At 37.7% G+C, this 26,635-nt stretch overlaps 2 protein-coding genes across 6 annotated transcripts in view; one reads left to right on the forward strand and one right to left on the reverse strand.

The window, feature by feature from the left end:
• The window catches only part of tub (TUB bipartite transcription factor), an 84,651-nt gene extending 70,427 nt beyond the window's left edge, over window positions 1-14,224 (forward strand). For all 5 annotated transcript variants that reach the window (XM_047363581.1, XM_047363584.1, XM_047363585.1 and 2 more), the window contains exons 6-12: window positions 328-449; window positions 2,575-2,766; window positions 2,946-3,058; window positions 9,134-9,248; window positions 9,798-9,896; window positions 10,007-10,178; window positions 12,467-14,224. In XM_047363581.1, coding sequence (XP_047219537.1) covers window positions 328-449; window positions 2,575-2,766; window positions 2,946-3,058; window positions 9,134-9,248; window positions 9,798-9,896; window positions 10,007-10,178; window positions 12,467-12,600 — 947 coding nt within the window. In that variant the 3' untranslated portion in view covers window positions 12,601-14,224. The remainder of the gene's footprint in view (window positions 1-327; window positions 450-2,574; window positions 2,767-2,945; window positions 3,059-9,133; window positions 9,249-9,797; window positions 9,897-10,006; window positions 10,179-12,466) is intronic.
• Window positions 14,225-14,375: 151 nt separating this feature from the next.
• On the reverse strand, window positions 14,376-22,496 carry ric3a (RIC3 acetylcholine receptor chaperone a). The gene is made up of 6 exons (XM_047363586.1): window positions 22,351-22,496; window positions 18,926-19,143; window positions 18,626-18,701; window positions 18,240-18,336; window positions 16,915-17,072; window positions 14,376-16,781 (listed from the first exon to the last, which is right to left on the reverse strand). Exons 1-6 carry the CDS (start codon window positions 22,466-22,468, stop codon window positions 16,012-16,014), a joined length of 1,437 nt encoding a protein of 478 aa, XP_047219542.1. The 5' UTR covers window positions 22,469-22,496; the 3' UTR covers window positions 14,376-16,011.
• Window positions 22,497-26,635: the final 4,139 nt, after the last annotated feature.

A 26,635-nucleotide genomic window follows, 5' to 3' on the forward strand; every position in this document is an offset into this window, starting at 1 on the left:
TAATTGTTGTTAACATCTCTGCCCTTTAAAAATTATGTTCTTATGGCTGCATGTGTAGTGTTGTGTCCCACAGCCACCACTAAGGAGGGGAAGTGAGGGAGGGGTTGTGGTCCAGCTTCATCCTATAATGTTCTTAAAAGACCTTAAACAGTTTATTAATTTAACACAGAGATAACTTGCATGGGTCATAAATTACAACATTTGATAATTAAACCAGGCGGTTTAAATTTTCTCCACAGCAATTATAACATGTAAGATGAGTGAGCGGATCCTTGTTGGTGATTTTTCTTTCATTCTTCCTGTTTCCTTTTCATTTATGTTCCAAAGGTATATCTAGCAGTATGAATTTTGATGAAGAAGAGGATGATGATGATGAAATTAGCTCAAGTTCTTCACAGCTCAACAACAACACCAGACCAGGCTCTGCCACCAGCAAGAAGTCATGCAAGGTAAAATGAATTTCATTGCCCACATCTATGCTATCTGTGTTTCTGTCTGCTTGGCAACCATGGCAGCAGTGCCATGTACCTGTGACTAATAGGCAGAGACAAAGCAATGCTGGACTCCTAACAATTTTTTATTTAATTAAAAAAATTTGAAAATGAACATTTTAAATTCTTTGCAATGTCTGGATGTGTTATTTGTTTATTTGCCATATTGGTGTTGTCTCAAATCAAGTGCCAAGATTATTTCAGTCACTTAAACATCATAACTTGTGTAACACCAGGGAATAAGTTAGTTTTTAAATGCAGGAAACAAACCTGAAATGCTGACCTTTTCAAAGAATGCTCATTTGAGACCACTGATCACTGTAACCTGTAAACATACTCCTGCAAACAGGCGTACACAATTCACTTTAACACTCCATGTGTGTCATAACCCTAAATTGGCAAGCTTTCCAGCCACTAGACCAGGGGTGTCCAGTTCTTGTCCTCAAGAGCCGGTACCCTTCCTGTTTTAGATATTTCTCTGATTCAACAATTAAATTAAAGGTTCATTAAGATTGGGAATCTTTTCAAATTACCTGGTTTACTTTATTAGTCAACAAATGTATTTCTATTTTAGTCACATTTGGTGCAGTGCAAAAGTGCATACACAGCAGCAAATTCATGATAGTGGATGCTTAAAACAGAAGCAGAACATGCAAAATATGTGTAACCCATAATTTCCATGTTCTGATTCTGAATGTTGTAAAGGCAGATCTGCCATGCCCACAAGTATTGCATCGCATTGTCAAAGACCAAGACTGTTTCAGTTTTACAGAACACGCAGGAAAAATGCCGTCTGCTTAAAGCCGGAACAGGACAAGAAAAAAACAGACAGCAGAATATCTGTCCGTAGTGTGCTACTTAGGTGAGGTTCACTGAGGATCTCTGTCACACTGAACTGTTGCTCTGAGGCTGAGAGGACAATGAGGAGGTATTGATTGAGGACACAGCCAGCCCCCATCAATAGAAACTAAATACAAATAACAAGAAAAACTACTGACCCTTTGTTTATTTATTGCGTGAAATTAGAAGGATGAAATCCCATACAACTGTTATTTTTATTCTCATGTAACTACAAATTAGTGCAGTATATTTACTCAGACAACATGTAATAATTTTAGAACCACACAACATGTTTCCACCAAACAATGATTTTTATGGATGCATCATAGTGTTCTTGAAGGTCAGAGGAATTCCTTTTTCTGTCAGGATGTCATGTTATCAATTAGATAAATTAATAATAATAATGATAATAATAATAATAAAGCATTTTCTCTATCTCTTTCATCACTTCCTTGCGTCTCTTGTGTTTGTTGCAGAAGAGAGACCATCTACAGCCAGACAAACAGGAGCAAACTGCTCCCATCTGCTGGACGTGTGGAGCATGTTTTTAATCTGCTTTGTAGATCTTATCTTATTTTGGATAAAAATCTGTCAAAATCAGTCTAAATGCACATTTAACATCTTATAATTGAACACATATAAAACAATTAGAATATAATTACTGTAATAAAATTCTGAGACCAAGAGCCAATCAGCCATTACTAGTAAAACTGAAATTTAAGAAAAATAATTTAATTATCAAGTATAGGTGAATAAATGACCACCAACTATTTGTTTACTTTAGAGGCCAACTAAAAAACAACTTGCATAGCTATGGAAAAATATTAAATGAGTAAAACTGATGAGGAATTAGCATTATTAAAGTTTATCTGAAATCATGTAGCCACATAATCAGTGATTGATCACATTGTTATAGGCCCAACAAATGTCTACTTTCTTTGGCACAATAAATTGCATCTCTCATCATTTGTGAATGACAACTGATTAATGTCGGGACACAGAGATTGCAGCTTTTACTTGCTGTTATGACAATTTTTTTTTTCTCTGCTCGTCTAATCTTCTTCGTCAATCTTCTCTCCTTCACCAAGTCTTTATTTTAGGCACTGTGTGCTCATTTTCTGTCCCTGTGGACAGTTTGATCTTCAGACTCATTACGCCTCCTTACCTTGCTTAAACAACAGTCCCTACTAAAATATTACTCACCCGACAACCATTTCACCGAGAGGGCTACTCTTTCCCACAGGAGGTGGCCTCAGCACCCACTCCGCCAGCCACCGAACCTGCCATTGATGTTGACGACCTGGAGGAGTTTTCTCTGCGACCTGCACCGCAGGGGGTCAGAGTGAAGTGCAGAATCACCAGGGACAAGAAAGGCATGGACAGAGGAATGTATCCTACCTACTATCTTCACCTGGAGAGGGAGGATGGCAAGAAGGTGAGAGGGCGGTACAACGAGCATTTCATGAAGGATTGTGTCAGTTTTTGATAATAAGAAAGCTGAATGTTGTATATTTTACAACATTCATACTGTGCCAATTTCTGGATTTAAATGGCATGCTGATGCAACAAATTTTTTAATTGTATTTTTTGGGTTCTGGTTTAATTTTTCCACAGGTATTCCTGTTGGCTGGAAGGAAAAGGAAAAAGAGTAAAACTTCAAATTACCTCATCTCCATTGATCCCACAGATCTGTCTCGTGGTGGGGAGAGCTTCATAGGAAAACTGAGGTGAATTCTTTAAAGACATGCTGAATATATGTTGCAGCACCACATAAAAAATACACAAAATTAACTAAGTTTGCCTTCTGCCAGTACTGCAGCCAGAGTTTAACCAGGATTTCTATGGAGTCTTTAAAAGGCTGGGAAAGTGTGAAATTTGCTTTTATCATTTTCCAGGTCAGGATAAAATAGAATAAATGGTTGCATTTGCAGACATTTTTTCTGCTGCCATTTTTTGGAAGAAGAGAAGAATCTATGCTTAGTAAATTCAGAAACATATGAAATTTGGTTTGTTTTCCAGATATGAATAAGTATAGGTAATAAAAAAATAGACTATGGAAGGATATTGGTATTTCTGGGAATTATTTTCTGGGCCACTGTTAACATGATATTTTTTTAGATAAAAGATTATACTGTTGTATTTATCTCTATATGTAATCATTTATCTATTATATCAGTCTACCCAACAATTCCTTTATCCATTCATCCATCCATTAATCTGTTCCTGCATCTGTCTGTCAGTCCATCAGGTCATCCATCCTTCTGTTTGCCATTTAAATGTATGTCCAACCTTCCTTCCAGGATGTGTTTTTTGCTGGTTCCATATTTACAAACCAAGCGAAAAAAAAAAAAAGATTTTCAAACTCTGATTTTTGAACAAAGTAGGAATGTTGAACCCTGGAAAACGTATTTTTGGTTGTTTTCAGATCTTTTATTTTTGACATTGATTCATTTTTTAATGTGAATTTTCTTCTATGTTAATAACCTTTTGTTAGTGGTGGTTAATGTGGCATATTCATTAAGTTTTAGCAAAGAAACTGCATAATTTTGAAAAATGTGACTGATTGCAAGTCATTGTTCATTGTTAAAATGTTCAGTGATCTATTGATTAAAAGTAATTATTACAGCCTTTGATTGATGGGAAGTGAGTTACAATGTAAACCTCAGAGAGAACATCAATGGAGCAGCTCCATGGAAACTCCTCTGCAGAGTAATCAAACATGGCTCTGCGGGGCCTTTTAATCTTTAGATTCAGCCTGAACACTGCTCAAGCCACTACAGTCACAATCCTGCTTGAAAGATTGAGATCTAAATTTATGTGAACACTCACCTTTCATCTGGCTTTTCAAGAGTCCTTGTGAGGTCTGGCCTAAATGAGATGTGACTTCTAAAAGATATACAGGCAGTATCTAAAGCTGTGGATATGAAACACTAATGCAAATTATTATATACAAACTTTGAACGCAGCACTTTAGAGATAGGATTTGGGTTTGGGCTGTTGTCTTTTTTTTATATAAATTACACAGAAAAAAATAATCCTTTAACAGAAGTAAATTAATAAAAATAAATGAATTAAAAAGGAATGAAAAAGGTATCAATATGAAGAAGCATATTTGGGGAAAGAGAAAAAAACAGAATCAAACAAACATAGGAAAAATGGCAGTAAATCATTTTATATTTCTGCAGCCAGCTAATATAAATTATTTCAACGTGTCAAGCCTATGAGTGTCATGCTTTGAAATCCAGCTCTGGCAGTATTGTTATGAGATATAAAGAGGTGCATGTGTTCAGCATTTTGAAGTCTATTTTTGTTTCCCACTGTTTTATTTTTCTTTCGTTATTTGTGAAAAACTTTGTCATATTTTTTGCATGTTTCAGACAAAGCCAAAGAAAGTGAAGTTTAAGTTGTAAGAATATTTGTTTTGGCTCTAAATTAAATATATATACATATATTTGGCTCATTCCTCAGTTTGATTTTTTTTTTTTTTAAGACAATGCTGCTGTCATACATCTCAGACACTTTATAAATGGGGTTTAACCAACTCATAACCATCTGAACATAATTCAGAGACCTTAGGCGTGTGTTAATGTTTGCATTTCAGTGTAGCAATGACTTGTAAATAATGCGTCACAATGTGCAAAAGTCTTGATTGATCTTAAGGGTAACCTATTATACTCCCTTTTAAACTTAGGGATAGGTCTGTGGGCCATAAAAAACATGAATCACTTTTGTTTTTGCACAAAATCAGTCTTAAATAATGAGATTTCACCACCTCAGTGTCCCCTTTTTTGACTTCCTTTCAGAATGAGCTGTTTTAGAGCTCTGTCACTTTTATGCAAATTAGCTATATCTGGCCCCGCCCCCAACCAGCACTTTGTACACATGAAAACGAAACCGACACTGACCTTTGGTCCGCTTGTTTGGTCCGGAGTAAAAGTGAACTTTATTTTTTTCATTTGGTGCGGTTTGTTTTCACATTGTACTTTTTGCAAGTGAACTACTACTTGTAAACAACGCCACGCGGGTAAGTAAGTAAAATTTTATTTATATAGCACTTCTCAAGACACAGATCACAAAGTGCTTCACAACACTAAAACAAATTACAATTGGAATAATATATTTATATATTTAAAATAAAAGAAGATAAGATAAAATCAAAAATAAACTAACCAAACGCAAGCCTAAAAAGATGAGTTTTTAGCTGTTTTTTAAAAGACACCACTGAATCTGCAGTCCTTATACACAAAGGGGATAGAGTTCCAGAGTCAGGGAGCTACTGTTGCAAAAGCTCTATCACCCTTAGTTTTCAGCCTTGTGTGATGTACAGCCAGTAGGACTTTATCGCATGACCTCAGAGACCTGGGGGGATTGTACAGATATAAGAGTTCACTGGTATAAGTTGGGGCTTGACCATGAAGACCTCTATAAGTCAGGACCAGAATCTTAAACTGAGCTCTGAAATTAATGGGGAGCCAGTGCAGCTGGATGAGTAACGGTGTGGAGTGGGAATACTTAAAAGATTTTGTCAGAAGTCTAGCAGCAGCATTCTGAACAACCTGGAGACGTTCCAGGGAGTTTTTGCTAAGACAGGTAAATAAAGCATTACAGTAATCCAAACGTGAGGAAATGAATGCATGGATAGTAATCTCAAGTTCAGAACGTGACACAATGGGACTTAACTTAGCAAGGTTCCGTAAATGATAAGAACAAGAGTGAAGCAGAGATTTGATGTGGGTATCTAAGGAGAAAGCAGAGTCAAAGGTTACACCAAGGTTCCTGATGGAAGATTTAGCAAATTTGCCAAGAGGACCAAGAGCTTCCATTATCCTGGGTATAAATCTATCAGGGGCACAAACAAGGACTTCAGTTTTTTCAGCATTAAGTTGGATAAAGTTATCAGCCATCCAACTTTTGATAGATTCAAAACATACAATCAGCAACTGTAACTTAAAGACATGTTCAGGCTTAAAGGAAATATACAGCTGAATGTCGTCGGAATAACAGTGATAAGAAATGCCCTCAAAAGTGCTCAGGATATGCTGTAAAGGAAGCAAATACAATAAAAATAACAAGGGCCCTAGGACAGAACCTTGGGGGACACCACAAGAAAGGGAGGCTGGAGAGGACCTGTACCTACAGGCAGTCACACCGAAGCATCGTTCAGATAGGTATGAAGTGAACCACTCTAAAGCAGAACCAGATACACCCACCCAATGTCCCAGCCTATCGAGCAAGATTTGATAGTCAACAATATCGAAGGCAGAAGTAAGGTCCAACATCAGCACAACAGAACACTCTCCTGCATCACTACGCAACAAGATATCGCTAGAAACTCTAACAAGAGCTGTTTCTGTGGAATGAAACTTACGAAAACCAGACTGATATTTGTCAAGGATATTGTGTTTGTCCATGAAGGCTATCAGCTGTGTAGACACAACCTTTTCCAACGATCATTGTTCCCATTGGACAGAAATGACGGGGGCGGGACAGAGCACAGACCCGGAAATTGAGGAAAACAGTTGTAGACGTGCTGCGTGCAGCACCTCTGTTCTGCATATTTGTGCCGTTATTAAAGCTGCAATATTATTGTGAGGGTGAAGAGCAGCTCATTTAACACAGACTTTGAGATGTTCCATTTATAATGTTGGAACCCCGTCGGAGAATGCGTGCTGAACGCCGACGTTCTCTACGTGCCTTGTCCCACAACAAGCTGGTAGCATTGCTAGGCAACACACAGCTTATCAGGTATGGTTACCTTACAACACACACCTTTGCTACCGGCTACGGTGGCATTTTATGTCCAAAGAGACGTACGCTTTTTGTAGTTGGTTCGGATCGGGGCCGGTTTGTATTCAGACCATAAGCGAACCGCACCGGAGTCCGTTTGGAAGCAGACCGAGACCACCTGAAAAAGTGGGTCTCGGTCTGGTTGTTTGGTCCGGACCAGGGTTCGCTTGAGTGTATTCACACCTGCGCAAAAGGTCCGGACCAAGGGGGGAAACGAACTCTGGTCCGTTTAAAGCGGACTAAATGTGGCAAGTGTGAATACACCCACTGTTATCCGACAGCGGGAGAATGTGCATGGACACATGTGGGTCTTTGCAGCCAAAAACAGAACATCTGCCTTTTAGGGTAGCTATTGTAAAGCACAAGTAAGGTAAAACCAGCCGGTGAGACGTGATCCTCTACTGAAAATCAGGTGGGAGGAGCTCCGCTTCAGTTGCTAGTCAGGGGCGGGATTCAGGTAACGTTGCTAGGTGCCAGTTTTATTGTGATATCACAATTACACAGCTTTTGAAACCGCGTCTTTTCTAGAAAAAATAAAATATTCATTTATAGCCAAAAAAAAGGTTGAATGTTTTTTTTTTTTTGCGTTTGGACTATTTGTAGAAGCATTAGAGACCCAAATGGAAGTATAAAAACAATCAAAAAGAGAATTTTGCATAATAGTTCCCCTTCAAAAAAGAAAAGAAAATTACAGAAGGATTTCATTTTGCATGTTTAGGTTTAGTACCTTAAATATATGCTTAAATTTACTTGAAAAGGGTGATGCTTCTAGTCACCTCAAACTGTGCTGCTGTGTCATGCATTTTCATTCTCACTTTCTGCAGAATATACCATGCATACTCTAGTTATCTGGATGGTCTATTTAAGCTGCAAACCTCCATTTGCCATCTGCTTTTCAAGCTGCTATTGTGGCAAGGTCGGAGACCCTGACATGCGGAAAACATGTTCAGGTGGTAAAGATGCGCTCATCAGCAATGGAGTGAGGAGATCAGAGCCTAGAAACCTATCTCAAGTACATATGAGTGGTCTGACTGAATTTGGTTTGTGAAAATAATTTGTTGGGTACATACAGACCCTTTGCAAAAGTATTCACATCCTTTGAGCTTTGCCACACTTTATAACGTTACAACCAGAGAAATGTTTTTATTTGTATATTAAATGATAAACCAGAAAAAATTTACTACAGTACATAACTGTGAAGTGGACGGAAAGGGTAACATTGGTTTTTAAAGGTTTTTGCAAGTACAAATGTGAAAACTTGTTTGTATTTGATATTCAGGGTCTAAGTCAGTACTTTGGAGGGTTCTACATTCACTACAGCTGCAAGACATTTGCACTAAGTTTCTTCCAGCATTACACTTCATTTATCAATAACTGGTTCGGGTTTGGGTGTACAAATGATCATAGGACATGTTCCACATGTAATTCATGATACAGGCATGTACTGGCCTCACCTATTGGGTGTGTTCCCTAATGTTCTGGCCTTTTACAGAAAAGCACTGTATTTCTACTGAGAATAAATTACACACAGGTGGACCTACTAATTAGGTGACTACTGAGGGCAGTAGATTGGATTTTATTAGGGCAATCAGAGTAAAGGAGGGTAAATGGAAATACATACTACATTTTTAAACATTTTTGTTAAATGAAAATCTAAAACTAAGATTCCCTTGTCTTCCACTTTACAATTATGTACTACTTTCTGTTGGTCATTCAGAAATAATTCCAATTACACACATTAAAGTTTGTTGGAACTTCAAAAAACTTTGAAGGTTTAAGGGGTATGAATACCTTCTCAAGACTCTTTAAGATGATATTGATATTATTGTTGAGATGAAGGTTAGGATTAGCTTTGAAGATGTTTAGCTTTGAATAAATATATACACTGATATGCACTAGTTATACAGAAAAACTAGGAAATGCTACCTAAAATGCCCTTTACATGTTCATTCACATCAAGCACACACAGGCTGGAATCTTGAATTAGACTTGACTGCATGGTGCTGTTTCTGCAGGTCAAACCTCATGGGAACCAAGTTTACTGTTTATGACAACGGTCTGAACCCCATGAAGAGCACCACCAGCCTAGAAGCCAGCAATCTTCGCCAAGAGCTAGCTGCCATTTGCTATGTAAGTATAAAGTCATTGCTGTCGCTCATTGCATATTGTCCAATTCTCTCAACAATAGTTCATCACAATATCCTCAAATCCATGGTTTACCTGATTTAAAATTATGTAACATTTATTTCAAATACTGCAGAAAATGTATTTGGGATTATAGAAAAGAAAGAACTAACAAAATACTAACCATGTATCTAATTTACTGTTATGCAACTAAAAAAAGCTCCTATTACTATCAAGTTACAATGTTTATGTATATAACACCTGTGAGACATATGGTAAAGAGGATTAGATATTAGTCCAAAAATGGCTTTATCTGAGCAAAATATACTTTCATCTGATATCATAAACATATGTAAATGGATCTTTGTTTGGATGTTTGTTTTGTTTACCTTAAGTTTCAATGCATTTAAATATTAATCTAAATCTTCTGTTTTGCACATTTTATTTACTACAGTATATTGATAGTAAATAGGATGTGACATGATAAACAGGGCACATTTTTGCTTAAATATCCTACTACTACATCTTCACCAGTTTATAATTTATTCAACCCAGGAAACCAATGTTTTAGGATTCAAAGGACCTCGCAAAATGAGCGTCATTATTCCTGGAATGAACATGGACCACGAGAGAGTGTCCATTCGGCCGCGTAATGTAGGTGTCACTGCACTGCCGCATATCTGCCAAACTATTCAACTCCTAATAATTTCATAACTGATCAGACAAGTGTGCTTCTGAAGGTGTCTGATTGTCCTTTATTTCAGGAGCATGAGTCACTGTTGGCCCGGTGGCAGAACAAGAACACAGAGAGTGTGATTGAACTTCACAACAAGACACCTGTGTGGAATGATGACACGCAGTCCTACGTTCTAAACTTCCATGGCAGAGTCACGCAGGCATCTGTTAAAAACTTTCAAATCATTCACGACAATGACCGTAAGTTCCAAGTGTTTCTGTCACTTTAAATTTGGGGAATCAAACTTAAGACCACAGCTGAAAGGGGAAAGATGTATTTCTGCTGGCTCCCCTTACAAAGTGAGTATCACCACAGGGCTCAAATTTATTTAGTAAATTTAGCAGACAAGGAGGGCTTTACTTACTGCTTGCTAAGAAAAACTATCAAGAGTCAAAAAATGCTGTAAGGTCAACAAAATTGTCATTGCAAGAAGCAATGGTGTTGCTACACATAAAGAAAGAAATCCTAACAGGATATTTTAATAGCTGTATGTTTTATCACTTAGTCAATTAGAGTTATTTTGAGGCTACACAAAGTGTAAATAACAACAGATAAACAAAATGAGCAAAAGAAAGAATAACTTTCAGGTAAAATACTGTCATGAGAAAAACTACTTTCACTTCTTAAAATCACTTCTTTCCTCGGATTCAAAAGGGAGAGCAGCAGCCTGGTGATGCTAATTATATGCACACCATTAACAGGTCATCAGCAAGTGTGACCAACTCTGTAAAAGGCTGTTTATACCTTTGGAGGAATCAGGGGGGTGTTAGCTAAGTGTCCTTAGAGACGACATTGTAATTGCCTTTCAGTCTTGAAAGGAGTTATAAGGTTATTACAAAATACTGTGAGAGCCATCATTTTGCATTGGAAACATAATTCACTTGTCAAGAGGAAAGTTGCTAGTCTCCAGAGGAATGGACATCCCTACAAATTTATTCCGAAATCAAACAGCACAATTCTCAGAAAATCCTCACCTCACACATCTCAGACTCCATAGCCCTGAGTTTGCTTCTTAAATTTTGTACCTTGCAATGGGAAAGATGCTCCCTAAACAAGCTTGGGTTTGCATTTGAAATTAACTGAATTAATTTAGATAATCATGAGGCACATTTGTCACTGCAATTCACAACATAATGTTTTGCAAAAATCAAATGCAGTGACAACTGTTGAGCATGTTGGTAGAGGGTTGATGATTGGGGGTACATGTCCTTGCAGTCATAAAGTCAACCAGGAACCCACCAGTATGGGAAGGTATTTAAGGGTCAAATGTGAGGCAGTCTGTCTAACAGCTAAACCTTGGACTGAACTGGTTCACCAACAGGACAATTGTTCAAAACACAGCAGCAAATGTACAACAGAAAGGGGTTTAAAAAGAAAATAAGAGCACGACACTGGCGCAGCGGTAGAGCGTGTGGCCCATGCATGGAGAGGCTCTGGCCCTCAACGTGGCTGTCACCAGGTTTGAGTCTCAGCCACAGTGACCTGTGCAGCACGTCTTTCCCCTCTCTTCACCCCATTTTCTGTGTGCCTACTTTCAAAGAAAATTGACTAAATAAAGGCCACTAGTGCCTTAAAAACAAAATCTTAAAAAAAGGTAAATAATCATGGTTCTGCAATGGTCCAGTCAAAGTTATGACCTCAGACACAATTAAAATGCTTTGGTGGAATCTCAAGAGAGCTAGGCCAAAAAAATGTCTGCAGGCATCAGTGTTGTGAAGAACGTGAGAGACTGATCCAGATATGCAAAAGGAAACTACTTCAAGTTTTTACCCAATAAAAGGTAGTTCTACAGGCTGTTTAGTTGTTGGGTGCCCTTTTTTTTTCTCATGACTATATTCCTACCTAAATGATCCTTTGCAAGGAGCTTTTGTGTATAGAATGCACATCAAAGGTGGCATTGTGACTTGAACCTTGTGTCACATGAAGTTGCAGGAGCAACAGTCAGTTAAAAAGAAGAAAAAGCTCACCAAACAAGTGACCTTTTAGACATATGAGAAAGCATTACATGCGCTTGACTGAGTTTGACAGGGATTGTAATTTGGGAATACATATGGCTGGTTGTCTTGTTTTGCAGTTGCTCACTACATGGAGATTAATCTTTACAACATATTGTGGGATGACACAAGGTATGTATCATCACATACCCACTGGTTTCAGCATTTGGCCTCTGTGACATCTGCATGCTGTATGCCAGACAACTGCTCAACACGACCACCTGTTCTCATGCAAAACCAACATCAATCCCCTGAAAAACCCAGATGTTGGTAATGGCATCTAATGATTCTAAAAAGCATCCTTTGTGCTTTCTTACTTTCACTCACTGTTTTGACTGACAGTTGGAAGCTCCAGCAACGGCCTATCTGGTGATCCCACCTCCCAGTAATTTTCTTAAAGTCACACCATTCTTCCTCGGTGATTAACTAGAACTTTCACTTTTTCGTGTCAGGTAGTGTCTATGGAGTAAAACAATGTATGTTTTCTCTGACAGCTGACTACATTGTGATGCAGTTCGGCCGTGTGGCAGAGGATGTCTTCACCATGGACTATAACTACCCAATGTGTGCGCTGCAAGCCTTTGCCATTGCCCTCTCCAGCTTTGATAGTAAACTTGCCTGTGAATAGACTCACGTCTGAGGTTCAGAGAAAAGCTGGTTCATCTGTTCTTAAGGGCTGCTTGTGTATCCCTTGGGTTGGTTTGAGATCTTTAAATCACCCAGTACCTTGGAACTCCTGCATACTGCGAAATAGATTGTGGGCTTCAAGTTGTAGGTGTCTATGTGTGCCTGAGGTTGAAAAAGGGGCAAATGGTCATCATCTTTGGAAGAAAACAAGCACAAAAAGAAACCAGTTGCAAAATCAAAGAAATTGGTCTCGACGCATATTGTAATTTTGTATACTGCTATTGCAAAATAAAAATCTACACTGTTTCTTTATGTAGTAGTTATATCTTTAATATTTCTTTACTTGTAAACTTTAACTAACCGGCACACACAAGTATGTTTGAGCAGCTCCGTGGATTTATTTTCTGTAGTCTACAGCACAGTCTCACCCATCATCTTGCATTAATTCTTCTCAGTAAATCAAAAATAACACGCTCATCACCATATTTTGTTATTTCCATATTTCATGCATGGTAATTTTGTTTGCTACAATAATTTGTAACAACTTCATATGTATTGGCTGTTTGGTGCTGCAAACGTTTATCATCGCAAGAAAATCACTTGCTTCCAAAAAAATCAATTAGAGACTCAGACTCAAAAGGCAAAGGCATGTTACACAGTGCTGTCTACTACATATTGCGTCACACTGTTCAATGTGAATGTACAGGATGATGGTGCACTTTACTTTGAATTATGTAATGGGAAGATTTAAAGCTGGACATACTTTATTGTGCCTTTGAAGATGAATTCCAATGTTAAAGTTTGGCAACAAAACAACTTGAACTTGAATTAATTTTTGTGTTTCTTGCTGTCCTCACGTTCCCTGAAGATATTTCTCTAAATTTCATTTGCCTAAGGCATACATTCAGATTTTTTTTAAACACAATGAGTTGCAGAAAATTCAAGAGTTTGTATCGAAAGTGCTTATTGCTGGAAAATGTTTCAGTAATGGTCCATCTATAGTTAAATTATGATGTGCCCTACAACTTCACTCTGCTTATGACCTTCAGAGTTTATTAACAACACATGAACAACAATCGACTTCTTGCCAACAAAGAGTGTGAATTCACCTTTTGTTTCCACACATATTGTTTTTTTCTTTTATAAACTTTATGCCCCATATAGGAGTTTAATACATTCCTCATCTAACTGGCTGTAAATCAGTATATTTGCACATATCACGTTTTTATTCACAATATTGGTCTGCGCTTGGGTCAGGATCTTCTTTTGTTAAATGTAAAGTAGTAGATATTCTATTTTACAACCATTTAAAAAAATGCTGAATGACAGCAAAGAACAATCTCTGATACCGCTATTGTTATGTGGGTTATGAGAAGATCTTTAACAAATGTGCTATTCTTGTACTCAGTTGTGTTCTATTTGAAATTTCTATTTCCAAATGGTTGATACTCTTGCTGTAAAGTCTATGCTATTCTCACATGTGTCCAGGACCCGAAGGTTCTGTCATTTTCTGGTTTCAGTGCTCTCGTCATTATGTACAGTCAATGGTGTACAATTTTACTCTGGTGGTATAAACAAAGTCCTTTGATCATGAAGAAAATAAACGTATGGTATGTCAAATGAAACATCCTGGATTCTGTTGATCATCTCTTCCTACTAGTAAATGCCACAAAAGAATCGGTCATATTTTTTTCAGCTGCTATTTTTTGGGGTGAGGCCCATTGTTGTTTCAGATATTTCATTACAGAAATGTCTGAAACAACAATGCTGGACTGAAACCAAGCATATTAAATTGGAATAGAGTCCTGACCCCGGAGACCTATGCTGCATAGTATGTGGTTGCCCCACTTCCTGTCTGCCTACTTTGGAAAAATAAAAGTAAAGGTGACTAGTGCTGCAAAAAATACAAAAAAAAACAAAAAACAAAACAAAATCACACTGAATGTGTCTAATAAAAAAATGATGTTGCTGCAGAGCTGGAGTGTAGCGACTGTACTTTTAAAATTACACAGCAGAGTTTATTATCCAGTTAAAACGTGAGCACTTGAGTTGCTCACATCACACAAATGTAAAACACAGATCAAAAGTTTTTTCAGCTCAGGAGTCAAGTTAAGATTCCTGACTGGACTATAAATGATTTTATAAAGCACACACGATTTGATGATAAAAAGCTGCATGATAGGAATTGGTGGTGGACATAATCATAAATGTTAGTGGACATGCCTTGATATTTGCAAACAAGCCAATATATAAAATAAAAAACAGAACATTTCTAGTTGGAAAAATTACAAAAAAGGTTTCTTTCAGTATTTCTAAAAAGATTTTCCAACATGCTTAAAATTAGGTCCATCATTATTTAGCAAAATCACAATGCATGTATTTTCTCACTAAATCATGGTCATTGTCTTTGGTAATGTTATTTGCCAGCAAAAACTGTTGATAGCTTTTTCTTGCAGAGAAATCATTTCAATGAGGAGTTTGGATAATCTGTGGTGCTCTCAGAGCACCCATGATGCTGCAGTGTAATCTATACTGCTGAGCCAAACCAATCCGCAAGGAGGAGCAAAATATTCCTATTTCGGTACTAAAAAGCGCCTTCTATGGTGTACTGAATTGTCTGCTGGCAGGATGTTGGCAACAAATTCTGTGCAATGTGGTGACTGAAATTTTTTTGGCTTGTTTCTGAAATTTGTCATGTGAACCAAGCAGACTTTCATTTTTAACAAGAAGGGATTTGTTTCTGAATTTCCCCCATTTACAGCAAAGCTTTAGCTCTCTGTCACAGCTGTGAAAAACCCATTATGATAATATGTGAAAGAAGGAATTTACAACGTTTCAAATACATAGTGATACAAAGGCAATCGGAGTATTTAAAAACATTCATTCTTATCTAGCTATCTGTTAGTGTTTGATTATAAAGAATCAAATGCAGAGTCAGTAAATGCAAAAACATTTCTGTAAACTAATGACATTCCACACTCAACACAAATTAATTTCACTATTGATTAGATATGTAATATGCACATGTGTGTAATAAACTTCAATGAACTTGATCATAATTTTCTGCAATGACCTTGGTTAGATCTGTCCTGTAAATTATAGGAAATATCAATTCATCTATTGTCCATACCTGCTTGTCCTTGCAGGGTTGCAGGGTCGCTGATGTCTATCTCCAGTAGTTGTTGGGGCGAGAGGTGTGGTACACTGTGGACAGTTTGCCAGTTCATTACAGATTATAAGGAATATATAGGAGCAAAAGTAATCCTATGAAAAAAACAAAAACCTTTTTCAGTATTATCTTTAGCTGACTGTTTTTATTTGTGAAACATCATGTCTCAGTTAAGTTTTGTTTGGCGTTTAAACGTTTGAGGGATAACTGTTTTTTCATGGACTGAAATATTTTGCTGTAAAACTATCTTTCTCTTCTGTTTCGCATCCTTAGGCCACTCTGCTCGACCTCTTTAGGGACATCTTCATGAATCTGAGCTTCGTCTTCCACTGGTGCCAAAGTTAGCAAATACTCCCCTTCAACCTCTTCTGCTTGTTCCTCTGGATTTGAAGAGCTTTCACAGCTAAACAGCAGACTTTCTGCCTCCATCAGAGGATCATCATCATCTTCCTCTTCTACTTCTGTCCCCTCCTCCATCTCATCTTCCGTTTCTTCTTCCTCCCCTTCCTCATAGCTATCCTCTTTGGGGTAATTGAACACATGTCTTTTGTCACTGAAGGTTATTTGCTTTTTTGCTTCCTTGTGTCGTTGCAGCGCTTTGCTCGCCTCAAAACCAACTTTTTCCTGCTTTCTTCCAGAAACAGGAGGAGCAGGACTGAGCAATTGTTTCTTTTCAGCTTCTTCTTGTTCTTCCTCCTCTTCGTCCTCCTCCACATATTTATGCTCTTTGTCCTCTTCTGTTTGCTCCACTTCCTCCTCTATTTCCCCAACTTCTTCATCTACTTCACCCTCTTGTTCCTCCTCATCTAAATCATCTTCTTTTTCCTGTTCCTCCTCATCTTCCTCTTGCACAATAGAGAGTTTCCTGGCCATGATCTCTTCCTCCTCCTGCTCCATGCTCTCTGCAAGGGCCTCAGCAGTGGGTTGGCTGGGGTATTCCTCCAGCCTGATGGTCTCATACTTATGTCTATGACAGGGATCATCATATGCTGGGTAAGTCTCCTCTGGATAGCCTGTGTTAATGGAGCATTGAAAAAGTTAACTTTACATTAAAATATGCTTTTGGTTTCAGTAGAGGCAAACCCTGCTGCTTGAACATCTTTTCCTGAAATTATTAGAGGAGCTTAAGGGCTTGTAAGCATATACCTTCCCAATCTGAACTGTAAGGGACCTCCTCAGCCTCCATCTCAGGAGAGGCTCCCTCCAAACGGCCCTCCTGCATCAGCAGTGTGATCTGTCGGAGTTGCCTCAGGAGTGTTTCTTCCTTCTTTGATATGGAAGCTTTGCTCTTGCGCCTTCTGCCGCTATAAAGCAGCACAAGTAAATGCAACAATATCAGACACGTCACTATAAAAATGCTAGTTGTGAGTTATGTATTATACTTTTTGGGTCTTAAATTTCTGAATGTTTTTGATTTTTGTAGAAATGTCAAGTTTGTCTTCTGAGGCTCTGGCGTGAATGATTACCCTTTTATTGTTTTTTTTTTTTCTAATTTTGGAGTTGCTCCATAGTATGTGGCTGCTTGTTGTGACAGCTCAACTACTTTACAAGGTATTTTTTCTTTTGAGATTTTTGTTCTACATTTTCTTTTTGAAAAATATTACTTCTTTTTAAACTGGTGGCCATTTATGATTCATAACCAAAGGGGCAGTTATTCACAAGCGGGACTTTTCAAAGGCTCAAATAATGCCCAAACCTAAACCCCAAATCCAATATGAGCTAAAGAGATGTTTGGGATGCAGAGAAGGAGGAAGTTCAAACTATCTATTTTATTTTTGCAAACAAAATGGAGGAACTTGAAGCACTGACAAGGACCCAGCCAGAATATCCAGAATGTTATATGTGTTTCACTGAAGGCCTGTACAAAATTTAATTTCACCTGGGATAGATAAAGTATTTTTGAACTGAATCACATTTACTTTCTGAGTAAAGGATTCTGTTATAAAATATGACCGAAGGAGGCAGTGGCACATGGGTAAAGAACGCAAGCCACAGAGGCTGCAGACCTCAACATCATGGATTTGAGTCTGGGCAGTTGACCTTTGCTTCATGTCTTCCCCCTCTCCTCACCCCATTTCCTGTCGGTCAACTTACAAAATAAAGGCCGTTGGTGCCACAAAATAAAATAAAATGACTAAAGGAGACATTCCTTCTTCCTAAACATGACCCAATGCAGATAATTACCTACAGGGGTGAGCAAAATAAAGGCTTGAAAATGTCTCCTGTATTTTAGTCTCCAATATGTAAACTTAACTGCAGCTTTAACTTGCAACAATTCCAACAAATGATTTCTATTGCTAAAACAGATGTTGTGTGTTGCCTATGTAAGAAGGAAACCTTGTTTGGGAGTAGTTTTTACCCTTCTGATCGTTTTCCAATGTGTCAGTTTTAATCAGATTCATGTTTTTGGTGTTTTTCATGATTAGAAGCAAAATACTGGATGTCCATGGGGAAAAAAAATTCATTCTTACCTTGAAGAACAGTGAGTCCTCTCAGAGACAATCCTCTCCAACATAATTTCTGTTCTTAGAAGTTTCTCCTGAAGCCTGGCAAGCTCATAATCAGTAGCTAAACATTTTATAAGAATCCTCGTATTAATATTTCCAAAAACTACATGCACAAATCTTTTCAGTAGATCAATAGATATTCAAGGTCACTTTGGTATGCTTTCAAAGTTATTCAGCTCTTATGTGTTTAAGCTCGCTTAACAGATTTTTTGGGTAACATTTTACTGAGAAGAACTTTAAACAACGGCAGAATTAGTTTTCAAAAATCTTCCAAAAATTAAACTGCTCAAAAGTAAAGTCTAAAATAGACTCAAAGCTAACAAACACTTTCTGTGCCTGAATGAACTTACCACTTGTATTTGATATGTTTGTTGTCCTCTCTGTAAAATAGTGTCCTGATTTATTCACTTTTCCCTTACATGTTAGCTGTAAACAAAGAGACAATTATGATTACCTTAAGGCAGTACCACAATAGGCAAATACATAACAGCTTTTAAAATATTTACATTTTATTATTTATATAAAACTCAATCTGTTTGACAGCAAACATGTTACGTTTAACTGAGTACAAAGGTGGAAAAAACGCCACAACATTGACTAAATATGAGTAAAATAATCTACAAATTAGACAGCTTTGTTGTAGTGATTACCTTATACATAATATAAAGGATGTACAGCAGAATCCCAAAACCATATATTGGAATGACTTGAGCCATCAGGTTGTATTTCTTGCCCCGCCCAATGCTTTTTACTTTAGCCATGGCTTCAACGGTGTGTGTGAAGGAGCGAGAAGGATCTACCTCCCACTGCTCTGGGTCGTCTGACACTGACAACTGATGCATACCGGAAGGATAAAACCCAGGTCCAACTGCAGGAGAAAAAACACAATTACTCAATCACTGCTTAATTTTATTCTGCAAACATTTCTCTCTAACTCACTTTTTTCTTCATTGGCTACTAATGAAGTTGTGCAGATCAAAGCTTGGGAGCCGCATGGTGAGCTGCAGTTTGTTTTTTAATAATAACAATATTAATGCTTATAACTTACAGAAAATGTCCAGACATGGAGCAGATGAAAAAACAAGAGGAACCAGTGGAGAACAATGAAAACCAGAGGGTATAAATACAGAGGTTGAGTGGACCAATTAAACATGGGAGCTAATCGGGAGAAATCTGGAGCAGCGGGTAAGAAATAAAATGCAGAGCTGCAGAAAGAGGGGTACTAATTAACACAGATGAGCAGGGAGTCCCGGGAAGTAATAAAAACATCTGAACACCATAAGGAACCTAAACTACACTGAACAAAAAAACTAAAAAATAACAGCAACTGTAGAACATAAAATGCGGAGGAAACAGATCACTAAAGAAACTCAAAACCTAGCACAGGAGAATCATAACACATAGTTTGCATATTCTCCCTTTGCATGTGTCGGCCCTCCCTGGGTGCTTCCTCCCACAGTCCAGAAACAGGACTGTTATGTTAATTGGTCTCTCTAAACTGTGTGCGTGTAGGATTGCATGTCTGTCTGTGTGATGGACTGGCAACCTGTACATGCTGTACCGCACCCCGACGCAAATACCCGCTGAAGATGGGACCAGCACCCGCAGGACCCTGCAAGAATAAGTGGGTATGGACAATGGATGCTTATACTGTATTCTTCCCTGTACTCTATGCTCTTTCTTTACGTTTTGTCTAAACTTAAAATTATGAACGTATCTTAAAGAAAACATTCTGAGAAGCATAAAGATGTTTGGGCATGAAATGCAATTACATGATCAATAACATGATTACACATTTTTCTATGAAGTACATATAAATAAAAACTAACTGTAATTCTGGATGCCCTGCGATGGACTGGCGACCTGTCCAGGGCGTACCCCGCCTGTCGCCCATAGACTGCTGGAGATAGGCTCCAGCATCCCCGCGACCTACTATTAAAGAAGCGGTATAGAAAATGATTGACTGACTGACTGTAATTTTGAATTAGCTATGTGGTGACATTAGTTTTTAAAAACGTGCTTCATAATTGCAGATAGGGCAAAGAAAAACCTAAACCAAAACCCAAAAACAACTCAACAACATGACATCATTTTACATCACCATATTTATCTGCAGATTATGCTGTTATACCATATTATATAAATTGTTCATAGTTTTGAGAATGTTGTGCTTAATAAACAGACCTGCCTTTTTTTCCTGTTACCTTTGGATGGCAGTGACCATGTTAGCATTTTGGAGATGGTCATTAGTCACAGATGGATTTTGGATGAATATGGCTGGAAGAAGAAGAGACTCCTGTAGAAGAAAAATTGTATTTTCTAAAGATAGAGAACAATGATAACCAATCAATACGTATGATGCTTGTCTCTCTTATAAGGCTAAATTAAAAAAGCAGACTGAATGGTCATCATTGTTCTCTTTCTTTGGAAAATACAATTATTCTTCAGCAATTTTAAATGTTTGCAGTAATAATGTGATATTCTTTTGTTATAAGGATTTATTTTTGTAATTAAATTGAAGTTCCTAGCAAACTCTAGTTGTTTTCTATCACCAATATAAATATATATACATAAAATGTCTGTAATATTTGGTTTCTAACCAAACAACATTTGTTTAATTTTACCATTAGTAATGACATGGAATATTTGAGTTCTAGTAGTTCCTATTTACATTTTCAAATGCTTTGACCTGGAAATTTGCTTTTTGTTAAATTTTTCAGATGTTATATCAATTTAATTTTTAAATCCTGTGATTGAAGTTGACATAAAAAACTAACTAAATGGGACTTCAGTAAACCAGTGAAGTTGTATAAAATCCTATGAACGTCAGATGATAGATGTCCACTTTATATGCTTGAATTTAATAACATTTTAATGTAAAAATACAAAGAAGAAGTCTAACTGTTAATTTAACTACTTTTTAAAGTTCAAATTGCAGAGTTTTAAATCTCCAAACATGCACCCACCATTATTTTCAGAATAAAGTGTTCTATGACTTAAAATAACATGTTTAAAGAAAAACACATGGTGATACAACAATAACTTATCTTTGGAAAAATTTAGCAGAATTGTTTTTTCAGCTACTTAGACTCATTTCATTATCCTGCTGCATAACTCAAGTGAGTTTGAGCTCAAGGTCACAAACTGATTCTTCTTTATAATTGTCTGGTAGAGAGCAGAATTGATGGGCATCATGATCATCATCATGAATATCATCAAGCTGATTTGGGAAAATGTGAGATTGCTCTTTGTGTTCCTTTTGGGCAGCTGTGGTTTCGTCATTGACAATCTCCTAACAACTCTATTTTTGCCTGGTCTCGTTCTTATTGTTGAATAAAGACCTCTGACCTTAGCTAAGGTAGGTGAGGCCTGAAGTGTACTAGATATCGTTCTGGGTTGTTTTGTGCTGTCATACGTGAGTTGTTGCTGAAGTTCTGGAGTTATTTTTAAAAGTAGACCACTCTTTGGAAGGTTTACCACTATTCCATGTTTTCTCTATGCATAGATAATGGCTCCTACTGTGATTCGCTAGTGTCCCGCTTTGTAATCCTCTCCGGACTGATAGACTTTGTTTCTTGTCTGTTCTTTCATTTCTTTAGATTAGTGCATGATGTGTTACTTTTTGAGATCGTTTTTATCCACATCATGTTGTCAGACAGAATGTTTGATCATAATGGTCAAGCCCAGTTGTGGCAAATACTGTGTTTGGTGGGTGTTCCTTGGGGCCAGGTTTGTTTGGATATTTTTCGGGATTATTCTTTTCTATTGCTTTTTGTATTGGCTTAGGTTTACTTTGTCTGATATAAAGATTTGTTGCATCTGAAACATTAAAGTGTGTCAACGACACAAAAACAGAAGAAAGCTATAGGGGCAAATGTTTTTCTGGTGCTGCACATAAACTTTTTTATCACATGAACATGTATAACAAACCATTACGTTACATTAAACACATCTACAGCATGGTGGTTTTTAGCCCTGGCCGATCCTCTATATAGCACCAGCTGACAACAACAACAGAGACTGAAGATGGAGCAGGATGGAGGTGGATGGATGATGACCTGATAAACCGCCTTACCCTCAGGCTGGGTCCTCTCCATTTTTCCTCTGGGTAAAAACATCCTGGGCAGGAATAGAGACAAACAAAGAACAGAGCATGATATAAGAGTAACCTTCTGACAAGTTGTAATGGCCATCCTGTCTTAGAAAATGACCACGATCCAATAATTTCTATTCACTAGAAAAGCTAGTTTCTGTCCACAGATGTCAGCTCTCATGTGACGATGCTCCATCCAGATTAGTGAGGATTAGAGAAACTGCATTCAAGTGCTGTCTAAAATGTGGGTTGTAAATCCCCAAGTAGAAATCCGCTGCTCGATATTATTTTTATATTCTTCTAACTGGCACAGTCTGAAGATGAACTATAAAGCAAATCAATCCCTTGATTTAATGCTGTAAATTTAATTTATTAAATCACATACAGAAACTTAGCAAAGGCAAAGGCCATTGAAGAAGGCTACAAATTGATGTTGATCAAGAAGGGTCAAGAATCAGATATGAGCACACTTTCAAACATAATCTTACGACTATGTTCAGTCCAGGTTTAAGGATGTATTTACAAAAAAATGTTTTATTATTTTCCTCTTCTATGTCCCTATTCCCTGCAAAAAGAATCATATTTGAATCGGGTGTGTTGAAGTGAGGAAACACTAACAACATGCAGTGTTGGGGGTTTGAGGGCCAGAACTTAGTGAGAGATATTAAGACTTGTAAATGCTCTCTTTCAGAAATGTTTGACTTAAAAGTAAGTAAGGAAATCCTGTAAACCAAACCAAAGCAAAGGAAGATAGTCAAGCTTCTGATTTTTTTTACTGTTTGTGATGAAAACCCACTGTAATGCGATAGCCAACAACTGCTAAAATATTTATGAAGTGACCATAAAATGTTACTGAGCTCATGGCTTTAAATACCAGTATGAAATGTTCAACAGTAAGGATGTGAACGGAACACATAACCTCTCAACCCCTTCCCCTTCTGGAGTGTATTTCAGATCAAAGAACAGCAGATGGCACTACAGACTTAGTTACAAAATACAGCAACTTCAAAACAAGAGCCTACCAACTTGACAGTGAAGTAGGTTAGTGTACTTTTCTCAATACATTTTTTATATATTTATACTAAATTTGGATACTAGATTATGAACTTTGTTTTCATTACATTTTGGTATAGGTAGGAGCTACCTGAGGCTGTTTTTTTCACACCATCCATCCATCCATCCATCCATCCATCGTCTATACCCACTTATCCATCCAGAGGTATACCTTGGGCTGGTTGCAGGTCTTCCACAGCAGTTTAGAACACATAGTGTAAAAGAGGGAAAAATAAATTCATTTGATTTATGGAAAAACATGATCATATTGGTATATCGACTGCATGCTATATTTTGGGTTTTTGTAATATTTGTGCATTTTTTATGCCTTATATGTTAGATTAGTAAGTACTAAGTAGAGACCCCGATTATACCAGACTAAGACCACACAATGATATCAGACATCAGGCATGCATTGAGTGTGAGAATTTCCTGAGTAGCATACATACAACCTCTGTAGAGAGATTTTGCGTGATTTAATATTGTGGTGGCAGCATGTTTGGGTTCTGGGTCAAACATGGATGATTGGACATACTGACCTCCTGTTAAGACTAAAACTTTGTGTTATAGTGTGCTCTGTGGCCTGTGCCTGTAAAATTTGGAACACACCAATTTTTAAGATTGATGTTACCTGGCTCAAAGGCCATAACAAAAATGGAGGTGCACCATGTAGAAAGGTTTAAAAATATTAGTTATTTCATTCAAATTAAGGTAAAATCAAAGTTGGGTTGTGGAGGTCCCGAAGACCATCTGGGTGTGTTTATCCAGTGTGATGAAGCCCTAACAACCACATTCAAGAGAAGTAATTTACAGTTTTGTTTACCTGTTGGTAAGGACAGTGATGGAATGAGCAGTCAAACTTGATGCATGGCTGATATGCTTCTCAGCATATCAGAGATTGTTGCAAAGATGAATTGTTATGTACTCTACAGGTACATCTCAATTAATTATAATGTTGTAAAAAAGTTCAATATTTTTGTCACTCGTTTCGGAAAGTAAAATTCAATTCAATTCAGTTTTATTTATATAGCGCCAATTCACAACACATGTTGTCTCAAGGCACTTCACAACAGTCAGGTACATACATTCCAATTAATCCTAACAATTGAACAGTGCAGTCGGAGTTTTTATTCAAATTGGATAAAAAGTTTTTCTATCTAAGGAAACCCAGCAGATTGCATCCAGTCAGTGATTTGTAGTATTCCCTCCTCCCGAATGAGCATGTAGAGACAGTGGACAGTCACTGGCGTTGACTTTGCAGCAATCCCTCATACTGAGCATGCATGTAGCGACAGTGGAGAGGAAAAACTCCCTTTTAACAGGAAGAAACCTCCAGCAGAACCAGACTCAGTGTGAGCGGCCATCTGCCACAACCGACTGGGGGTTTGAGAGAACAGAACAGAGACACAAAGAGAACAAAGAAGCACTGATCCAGAAGTACTTTCTATGGGAAGGAAAAGTAAATGTTAATGGATGTAGCTCCTTTAGTTGTTTCACCTAGAAAGAAAGAACAGATAAACTCTGAGCCAGTTTTCAAGGTTAGAGTCTGAAAGAGAGCACATATAATTAGTTACAGTAAAAGCTCAGTCAATTTCCATGTCTAGGAGAGAGAAAGGGTTAAACACTAAAAGACAGGGCTATGTGGATCATCGGTAGAGGGTGAGCATTAAGTTGTTGCCAGCAGAAGCTCGGACGATTCCCCTCTCCAGAAAGGTGTCACAGGTAGACACAGAGCCAGGCCAGGTGTAGCTTCTAGGAAGAGAAAAGAGAGAACAAGGTTAAAAGCTGAAATAACAGCAAACAATGCAAAATTGGAGAGTAGTGTGAGAATGTAGCAAAGAGGGTGAAAGTGGTCGTTATGTCCTCCAGCAGCCTAGGCCTATAGCAGCATAACTACACAGATAGTTTCAGTTCAGATTATTTAGTTAAACTGCGCTTATTTACAACAATGTCGTCTCAAGGCACCTCACAAAAGGTCCCACTTATGGTCATTGTTATACTAAAAACCACAAGGATTGGGATACCTCTCTCTGTCAGACTGATCACAACCATCGGAAAAGAGAAGGGGTCAGACAGGTAGCAGAAATGGAGGGGGTGTTTGCACCTCAACCATAACTGAGCCGGTTTAGGCTAAACCTGACTCCCCCTTATTCCAACCAACAGGGAGGGAGGACGGCTGCCCTCCCTGGTAAACTAAGCCACTCTAACTATAAGCTTTATCAAAAAGGAAAGTTTTAAGCCTAGCCTTAAAAGTAGACAGGGTGTCTGCCTCACGGACTAAAGCGAGCTGGTTCCACAGGAGAGGAGCCTGATAACTAAAGGATCTGCCTCCCATTCTACTTCTAGAGACTCTAGGAACCACCCGTAAACCTGCAGTCTGAGAACGAAGTGCTCTGTTAGGAACGTATGGAACAATCAGATCTCTGATATATGATGGCGCTAGATCATTAAAGGCTTTATATGTGAGGAGGAAAATTTTAAATTCTATTCTGGACTTAACAGGGAGCCAATGAAGGGAAGCTAAAATAGGAGAAATATGTCTCTTTAATTTTCATCAGAACTCTTGCTGCAGCATTTTGAATCAGCTGAAGGCTTTTAACTGCATTTTGTGGACATCCTGATAGTAACAAATTACAATAGTCCAGCCTTGAAGTAACAAATGCATGGACTAGTTTTTCAGCGTCACTCCTGGATAGGATATTTCTAATTTTGGCAATGTTCCGGAGATGAAAGAAGGAAATCCTAGAAACCTGTTTAATATGGGATTTAAATGACATGTCCTGGTCAAAAATAACACCAAGGTTTTTTACTTTATTATCAGAGGTCAATTTAATGCCATCCAGGTTAAGTGATTGACTAAGCAGTTTCTTTTTTAAAGACTCCGGTCCAAAGACGACATCTTCTGTCTTGTCTGAATTTAGAAGCAAAACATTTAATGTCATCCAAGTTTTTATATCTTCAAGACATGCTTGTAGTCTATCTAACTGGTTGGGCTCATCAGGATTTATGTATAAGTAAAGCTGAGTATCATCAGCGTAACAGTGAAAATGTACCCCATGCTGCCTGATAATTTGACCTATTGGAAGCATATATATAGTAAAGAGAATTGGCCCAAGTACTGAACCCTGTGGTACTCCACAATTAACCCTGGAGTTTAAAGATGATTTATCATTTACATGAACAAACTGGAATCTGTCAGACAGATAAGATTTTA

Source organism: Girardinichthys multiradiatus, chromosome 4 (assembly GCF_021462225.1).
Source record: "Girardinichthys multiradiatus isolate DD_20200921_A chromosome 4, DD_fGirMul_XY1, whole genome shotgun sequence".
NCBI lineage: Eukaryota > Metazoa > Chordata > Actinopteri > Cyprinodontiformes > Goodeidae > Girardinichthys > Girardinichthys multiradiatus.